Here is a 9,385-nt window from a genome sequence, read left to right on the forward strand (position 1 = left end):
TCCTTAAAGGTATGGTCAATAATGAAGAATTGTAGAAACCCATTTCCACCAGGAAGAGAAACAAAGAAAGAAAACCTATCCTAACCTAACCTACAAAATAAAAAGACTCATGGAAATTAAACATTTTGAGATGGTAAGTTAAAGTTTCAAAGGTGAAATTGCACTCACATCAAGCATATTTAGATTAGTCAGATCAAGTAGAGATATACTGCATTAAAATATACTTGGTTTAAACATGCATACACTTCATTTATTTGTGTCTACTCTCGTTTGTTTTTTGGACTCATTATATATCTGTATATGCACCCGTGGAATAGCCCTAGAAGAAGAATGATTATGCTTATTTGTGCGTACACAACATATAGGGTTTTAAGGTTTGTACAGACCAAAACAGATTTGCACAGAAATAAGTGATCTGTAACTGGAAGGTGTTTTAGTTCATAGAAACTCACTGAAGGTGCTTGAGAGAACACAATGTGCGTGCTGGCAGGCGCTCACTCCTATTGCAGATACTCAGTATTCTGACACACTAGCTCCACCTGGTAGGCAGTGGGGAGAGTGCAGTTATAAAGCTTTCTCCACTCGCAGCCAACGTGGCTACTATAGACAAGCCATGGGTGAAGTTCACGAAAGTGGTGAGAACACAAATTGACAACAATTAAAGTCAACGGTCCCTCTCCAGAAAAACTGAACAGCACTGAATCACTGAAGTTCTCCACTGTTACATGAGAGTGTGAAACTATTCAAAGCTTCTGAACTCAAACTTTTGGACATAAGTTTAGAATATATTATTAGTGGATGTTTGCGCTACCTCTGGGTTGTGTAGGCTGATAAACTGAATGCAACTGTACGTAAAAAGAAAAACACCAACAACTTAAATCTGAAATGAATTAATATGCAGTAGTTGAACAATTCCAAAAATGCACAAGTTACAGTACCCAGCCTCATGCTGTGTGACCACAAACAGGAACAATGGTACAGGTTCTTCGAATTCAGACTGCAGCAGCATATTTCACCCAACAGACAGGCTACTTAACCAACCACTAACACCCTTCAGGGAGGCTTGAGCAAGGCAGACAACAAGTAATACAAATATGTGTTTGTTTCTAGGCAGGATGGAAAGTGAGTGAATCAACACTCGGAAATCCAGTTGAGAGAAAGGAAAATTGAAAATTGAATATAAAATGATATTAAGGACAATTTGACATAATCAGAAAAGTTGCATGGACACATACTTGTTGTTTACCTTTAGTTTTCAGATGATTTCATATAAATTAGCAGAGAGACAGAAGAATACAGAGGGACACAGAGTTGTAATGAATTTCATTGTATGAAAAAAAGATGTCAGTCAAAGTTTTAACCTGTGTGGAAATTCAGTCACTAAGACCAGAAAGTTATAGACTAGACAGTTCCTTTCATGAAGCACTGACAGTGACGTGGGCACTAGAGAACTTAGTAACCAAGAGCTTGCAAATATTAGCATGAATAAAAAAAAGCTGGCCAAATTTCTATTTGAACATTTTCCAATGACCAGAAAAGATGGCAGTGCCGCAAATGTTATTTGAATAACATGAATACACCCCAGCCAATATCTTGGGAGAAATAATAAACTAAATATGTGTGGAATAAAGATAGGCTCTTATCTTCTAATATGATGGCTTTAGTTTTGCAAACTAGGTCGATAAGTGAGTGCCATTGATAATGTTAACTGGTGGGAAACCAGTGAGGGATCACATCCTTGTGGTTGTATGCCTGCACCAATCAGCCAAGTTGCAGGAAATATGGTCACAATCTCTCCTTCCTAAGTTACAGCATTGAGCAATGGCCAGAAGTGTTTTTGCAGAACATTATGATGTCACAGTGAAGTTGACCTTTGACCATTTGCTTATAAACTGTCAATTAATTCATCATTGTATCCTGTTTGATATTTGTCTTAAATTGTGTAATAATTAACATATGAATTTATGAGTTATGGTCTGAAGGCCACCAAATTATAATCACTTCATCCTTAAGTCCAAGTGAATGTTTGTGCCAGATGCAATAAAATTGCCTCATGTCATTACTGAGATATCATGTTCACAAGCCCTGGCTGTTGCTGGCATGGAGGCATAAAAAAGTGGCTGGCAAAACCTTATGTATTGGAGGCAACATGTGTGTTTATTTCCTCCCCTGGTCAACAGTGGATTTAGCAGTGACAAGGTCCTGCTCATTGATTTGCAACATTTCATACAATGACCTAAGTTTTAAAAGAGTATTCTGCAGATCTTAGTGTAGCACTGCTACAACACTGTCAGACTCCAAGTGGACAGTTTACAAAGACAAGTGTCAAAATCAATGTTTCAGAACCAAACATAACCTTTTCATATTCCATGCATTCTTCCTCCTTGCCTTGCCAAAACATGCTGCCTATATTAACAACAATACAATGGGACTGTTTGTCTGTTTTTTGATGATGTGCCTTAGCTATCCTGATTTTATTTGAATGCTCTCTACAGGTAAAATTTTTGCCTGTAAATTAGATGTTGTACATCAGTGCACTAACTCCAAAGGGTCAGAATCAGAAAGATTAGGCTACATAAGAGCATCTAGTGGCTACATGAGGACAGTACATTATTCACTGAAATCTATATGAACATGTGCATAAAGCTGACTTGAGGATATTATATCATTTTTCTGGGAATGGAGTTAGCTGCTTATAAGGTCTGGAGACTTATTTTATACATACTTCATGTAAGCCACTATTTCTACACTCATACTCAGCTTTTTAAGGGCCACATGCAGATGTAAAGCTGGTTTTGCCTCAGTGTTATTTCCTTTATCCTCATTTGTGGCATTCACGATCAGTGATATACACTCAAAGACAGCATATTTCAAATCCCTGAAGCCTACTGTACGTATAACATAATCTATGATTATTGTGTCTGTGTTTAACCAATTTTTCATTCTCAGAACATATGATGATGACATGTTGATGTGACTGTAATACTGATGCAAGTTGGCGCACTCTGATTTCTGATTTTCATTTATTTCAAATCAAACAAGGCAAGAAAGTTCTGAAGCAATGAAGCCAAACTATTTATTTCTAATTGCAGAGCACGGTGAGGGCCGTTACAAAAGTGACGTACTCCTTGAAATCCACAACTCCATCCTTGTCGCCATCCAGCATGCTGAAGAATTCGTCCACTTCAGCTTTGTTTGAGTCCTAAAGAAAGAAAGACAGGAGGAGTTGTAAGGAAACTGTAAAACTTCAGAGATGTGGCAGAGAGACATTCACGGCTCTGTGTGTCAATGGAACTACATCTTTTCCACTTACTCCTGCTCCAGGAAGCTCATTACGGAGCAGTTCAATCAGTTCTGCCTTGGTCAAAGTGTTTTTGTCTCCTTCTTTTCCAGCGTATTTGTTGAAGGTAGCCATGAGTAACGCCATTGCCTGTGCAAGCGCTGACATGGTGGCTGGAACAAGAAAATACTGTTGATGTTGTGGATTCCAGTGATTTAACTTTGCATGAGTATGATAACGTGGCTCCACACTGCCTACCCACCCACTTTACTAGTTGTTTCTTTCAAATTTTTTTTCCTCCCAGTTTTATGACCCTATACTGCATATCTATAGATCTTTTAAAACAACTTATAGATTTTAAAAGAAACCTCTGTGGTGTTAATTTATTCAATTCCCACCAATATACCCTGTTTAACTTTCAAATTGTAACTGCTATAATAATAAATAATTATTATAATTAGTTAAATTAAATAAAATCAGTATATAATACACTGACAAAATATAGATTGATATCATCCTACACAGACCCGGCACTCCACAAAACACACAAACCAAGCCTAGAAGCTCATTCATACATCTTATCTCACATAATGCTGCAGATTAGGTATAAACTATTCAGATATATCAAATGCAAAGAGAGGCTGTTAAAAACTAATATTTTAAAGAAGATTTTAAAACATATTTCCACTTACCGATGCTGTATGAAGATTTGTGTCGATCGAGAGCGTGCAAGAGAGGAATATGAGAGGAGTGCAGCCACAAACCTTTTTAAACAGTGGTGAACACACCTTCTGTCCAAGCCCCCACCCTTTTTTCTCATTTTTTCTTTCTCTTTCCCCCAAGTAACACTTACAAAATGTCAAAATGTAATTGCTGGAATGAACTCTTTCTTGCTTTTCCTGCCACATAAGCCTCTTTTCATTCCAGTAAAACCAGTGTGGGAAAGCTACAAGTCATATCTGCATATGATGCACATGAGAAGAGATGGTTGTCATGTTAGGTAGTACATAATGGTGGCGGATATAATCTCCTTTCAGTCATCTTGACAGGGGAATATCAAATCCTCCAGAAACACAGAAAACCACAGGGAAAACCAGGATTTAGCCATGAAATCTTTGAATGGGTCTGCGGTCCCACGTTGATTGAAAAATATTGCAATATAAATAAGTGGTATATGAAAAAACAAATGTGTTTCTAACATTCTTCCTCCCTCATGTTTGTAAATAAGGAGGAGAAAACATTAGAAAACACCTCTCAATATAATGTAGTCCAGTGCAACAGCACTGCAAACTACAACCTCATTAATAAACATACTTAAATTAACACCTCTCTAAAAAACTGAACATTATTAGGTTTGTAAAGGTTGAATTAATGGCTGAGCTGTTGTAATGGATTGGAACTGGTTGGTTTCTGGGTGTCTGGGCAAATAATGAAATTGCCATATGCTTTGTCTGCTTTGTGCACTGATGGGAACTTGAAAGTGACAAGGTACAAGGAGTCCAGAGAGTGGGAGGTGGGGGACGGGGCTCATTAATGCTTACCTAACAGGTTAGTCCAATCACGGCCGCTGGTTTTTCCTTCTTTGGCTGCAGTGTGACAGCTGCAAGGCTAAAGACAACTCTTGTTTTTCTTGATTTTTTTATCCACTTCTCATTCATGCTTTCTACAGGCTAAATGAACACACACATTATGTCATTCTTCCCCTTTAGCAGGATTTGGTAAATATTATATATCCCCTTTACTTACAGTAGGCTAACGGGTGGCTACAGTAAGACCTACAAATATTTATGTGATACAATGCAGTAATACGTATTTTACAGTAATGCACAAGTAGCCATCAGACAGGTGCATACATGTTCTCATTTCTAAAGGGTTGTATCATGGATGCCACTGTAAACCAACTCATGCTGGGTTGGAATCTCAGTTCATCCTTTCTCATAGTTACAGTCAATCATTCATATTGTGTCTCAGCATTTTTTTACTATACATTTTTTGCAGTAGCCTACCCTTTTTGTAAAGTCAGTCAAGTTTTTTTATTTATTAAAATATCCAAACATATCCTTACACATTTCATGTGTATGATTAAAAGCATCAGTGAGAGGGTGTTATTCAATGGTGACAATGCTGAAGTGATTGACTGACTTTGTATGTTTCGAAACATGTGAACAAGCTTTTGATTGTTTCAGTGGCTTTTGCACAGGTGATTTAGTGTTGCGAGAAATGCATTTACTGTTTGGAAGAGTGTATTAAGAGTTGTGAAAATCGTGTGTTTGATGAGTGAACTGCATCAAAGCAACTGAGAAAAACTGGAATAGGCTGATTGATTCTAACGGCAACACCTCAGGGAAATAAATTTGCATGTTCCCTTCAGGGTGACAAATCTAAACACAAGGGGGTAGCATTGGAGAGACAACGGGTACATTGGAACATCTGTAGTGGATGACCAAATGGTGAACATTGTATGATCACAGTACATAATTTACTGAAACCTACATGAACATGTGCAGGTAACTGGAGCTAATTATGTCATTTTTCTGGAGATAATGAGGTTGGAGATGTATTTTATACATATTTCATTTAAGCCACTGTAGTTTTAGACTCATTCTCTGGTTTTTAAGGACCACATGCAGATATACAGCTGTGTTTCCCTCAGTCTAGTTTCCTGTTCTATGTGTGAAACGTCCAAACAGTGACATGATAGTGAAAGTTGAACTATGGGATGTGTCCCTGAATCACGAGCTAAGACACTGGCACTTATGTTCATGATATATTAAAAGGCAGACCGTGTTTTAGAAGATGATTCTAGGTAATTCTAGGTACTGAAGAGCTAAGACACTGCCACTTATATTAAAAGGCAGATCATGTTTGAAAAGAAGATTCTAGGTAATTCTGCCTAATGTATGTGCAGTGGAGATTGTCACGTTCCTGCGTTTGTACAACTTTGTTCTATTCATGCACACACAAAACAACATTTTTAAAATGTGACATCATTTATTTCATTTCTTTATTCATCACTTGAGACATTCGCAATCAGTGATATACACTCAAAGACAGCACATTTCAAGTCCCTGAAGCCTAATTACCTGTCTATGATCAATGGGTGTGTTTAATCAGCTTTTCATTCTCAGAACATATGATGATGACATGTATATTTTATGGATTAAGCAGCATGCTGAAGGCCGCTACAAAAGTGACGTACTCCTTGAAATCCACAACACCATCCATGTTTTCATCTAGCGATGTGAAGAATTTGTCCATTGCAGCTTTGTTTGAGTCCTAAAGAAAGAAAGACAGGAGGAGTTGTAAGGAAACAGTAAAACTTCAGAGATGTGGAAAAGAGACATTCACAGCTCTGTGTGTCAATGGTACTACATCTTTTCTACTTACTCCTGCTCCAGGAAACTCATTATGGAGCAGTTCAATCAGTTCTGCCCTGGTCAAAGTTTTTTTGTCTCCTTCTTTTCCAGCATATTCATTGAAGACTGTCACAAGTGATGCCATTGCGCTTCCTAGCCTTGCCATGGTAGCTGGAACGAGAAAATACTGTTAATGGAGTATCCCAGTGTTGATTTATTAATTTATTTGTCTGTGCATTCATTTTACATGGGTGTGGTAATGTGGTCTTCATCCTACATTTAAACACATGGCTTAGACTCACTGAATGAAAAGACTGCGAACAGCTTGTTAGAATGCTGGAATGTCTCTGCCCTTCACCTCATGTCTCATGGAAGGGATTCAGTGCAGACTAAAATAATTACTTTTCTATTGTCTAAGTTTTGCTCTGTGTATTCTAGTCACCACTGGTGTTAAAGAAGAGACATGATCATGTGAGGGTGGAGAAGAAAATCAGTCGTTTCGTGTCACAAGCAAATCTGATTTTTTTCATAAAACAATTCGAGCATTTTGTTTCAGCATAGTCTGCTTATCCACCCACTTCACTGGTCGTTTCCTCTCAGTGCCTCTGGCTCGGCACAGTCAAAATCTTTCCTCATTCACTAATTTTCAGTTCCTGGTAGTTTTCCTACCCTTACCCATGCCCATAGATCTTTTTAAACTACTTTTTAATTGCTTTATATGGCGTATAGGTAGCCTCAATTTACTTAATTCCCACTAATTCCACTATGATAATTATAACTGTACACTCATAGGTTGGCATACTGTAGTTTGATGTTATCCTGCTCAGTCCTGGCACTCCACATAACACACAAACCACATCCAGAAGCTCATTCATGCATCTCATGTCACATAATGCAACATATTAGGTATCAACAATTTAGTTATATTAAATACATAAATGGCTTGTTTACAAATAATAATAATGTATTTTAAAGAAACATTTCAAAACATATTTCCACTTACCAAAATTGTATGAAAACTTGTGTAGATCAAGAGGGTGGAAGAGGAAGGAATTTGAGAGGAGAACATGGACACAAACCTTTTAAAGAGAGTTTGACACACCCTCTTTCCAAGCCTCCACCCATCTTTCTCTCCTTTTTTTCTAATTTTTCTTTCTTTCTTCTCTCCAGGAAAACTTTCAAATCGTCAGTGCTACTACTTTTTTTTTTTTTTTTTTTTTGCTTTTCATGTCACATTAGAGAGCATCTAAGTGCTGTCACTCACAGCAGGATTAATGTACTTTTTATACTTTATCTCACAGCACACAATAGTTAGTGTATCATTCGCAGATAACAAACAACAAACACACAATCAGCTAAAAGAAAGGATGCAGAGCATTAAATCAAAGTACCCAATAGAATATGCATCAGCTTGATACAACGCCACCTTTGCGGTTTCATCATTAAAAGCACTACTATCAGAGGACCCAGGGGCTTTCCAGATCATTATAAAACAAATCACTGATATTTACATTTGATACTAATTTCATATGAACAAATAGTTTCAAGAATGTGAAACTTTTTCCTTGGTTGTATATCAGAGCAGGTGTTAAGTAGCGCAGTTTTCACAGCAAGGCTCCAGGAGGTCATCTAACAGGTAACTGAGTTAGTAAATGTAAAAGTTTGTACATGTGAAATTGAAAAAAAGTCCTGTTTCAAACCTGTACAATTAATTTGTGAATGTTTGTTTTATTTTTTCAATTTGGTTTTGATCTATATGGAATTTCCATATACGTTTTATATTCCACTGATGTATGTATTTATAGTTTAAAGTTAGGTCATTATTCACAAAGCACAATTAATAAATCAATGTGCCATTTCTTTTATTTATGAATCTGTTTTTATTGTTCACTGAAATGTCACCTAATTTAATCACTTAAAGTCCCTGGTGGACCCTTCTGATATATTGATGTATTTATACATAAACTGATTTTTTGCTTCACATATATTTTACTTCCAAAATGCCTGTACTTTTAGTTTTAAGCAATCTTTTGAAGGCAAAACTTTTAAATGTTTTGGAAACAATGTCTTGTGAAACATATCTGCTCAGGGCATCAAAGATAAAAGTCCAAAATTCAAACAGGGACTGTGCAGTAGAATGATGTGCACACAAGTTGTGTTTCAGTGAGTTTGTGAGTTTACTATGAACTCAGCTGCTTGTGGTAGGGTCCTTGAGGATTATCCAAGTTACTAGGAGGGCAGAACAAAGTCTGCCTTGACTTGTATAAAGAACATACTGAGTTGATGTTTTTCAGTCAGTTGGTCCAGACTGAAATTAACAACTGAAACACATCTGCTGGATGGATTGCTACATACGTTTGTACAAACATTCATTCATTTGAAGTAGAAGTGAAAGCTTCATTTTTACATGCAGAACTCCAGTAACTTTAGCAAAAGCATGCTATCTATACTAGCAGTAAGCGAACTGAACAATGCAGTGTAATAGACTAGTGCTGATGTTAGGGCAGGGCTCTCTGTTTTTAGCAAAACAGGCAGGTGTTGTGTACTGTGAGTTCTCTGCCTCTCTCTTGGTAACAAGACCAAAAAAACTTTCCACTACAACTCAGTGGTTGGGTGTGTTTGTGTGTGTATGTGTGTGTGCACGCAAATATGTGTTTGTTTACCCTGAGCAGAGGATCTCACTGAGGAAGTAGCTAAATTACATTACGAGGCACTGGTTTCAGCTGCTTTCAGCCGTGATCATTTCTCT

The 9,385-nt window shown here is 37.3% G+C and overlaps 1 protein-coding gene across 1 annotated transcript; it reads right to left on the minus strand.

The window, feature by feature from the left end:
* Window positions 1–3,004: 3,004 nt before the first annotated feature.
* On the minus strand, window positions 3,005–7,785 carry LOC139612923 (ictacalcin-like). Its single transcript, XM_071469083.1, has 4 exons — window positions 7,640–7,785; window positions 6,668–6,807; window positions 6,467–6,556; window positions 3,005–3,202 (listed from the first exon to the last, which is right to left on the minus strand). The coding sequence occupies exons 2-4, from the start codon at window positions 6,800–6,802 to the stop codon at window positions 3,083–3,085; spliced, it is 345 nt and encodes a 114-aa protein (XP_071325184.1). The 5' UTR covers window positions 6,803–6,807; window positions 7,640–7,785; the 3' UTR covers window positions 3,005–3,082.
* Between the last annotated feature and the right edge of the window lie 1,600 nt (window positions 7,786–9,385).

This window comes from Trachinotus anak, unplaced genomic scaffold (genome assembly GCF_046630095.1).
Source record: "Trachinotus anak isolate AG129_WGS33_773 ecotype Australia unplaced genomic scaffold, CSIRO_AGI_Tana_v1 ptg000032l, whole genome shotgun sequence".
Lineage (NCBI taxonomy): Eukaryota > Metazoa > Chordata > Actinopteri > Carangiformes > Carangidae > Trachinotus > Trachinotus anak.

What these genes read in the sequence shown, in the direction of transcription:
- LOC139612923 (XM_071469083.1), bottom strand. Translation starts at nt 6,802, where the DNA reads ATGGCAAGGCTAGGAAGCGCAATGGCATCACTTGTGACAGTCTTCAAT. An exon ending in ATGAGTTTCCTGGAGCAGGA is followed by an intron (nt 6,557 to 6,667) that starts GTAAGTAGAAAA and finishes TTCTTTCTTTAG; the next exon opens with GACTCAAACAAAGCTGCAAT. An exon ending in TCAAGGAGTACGTCACTTTT is followed by an intron (nt 3,203 to 6,466) that starts GTAGCGGCCTTC and finishes TTCTTTCTTTAG; the next exon opens with GACTCAAACAAAGCTGAAGT.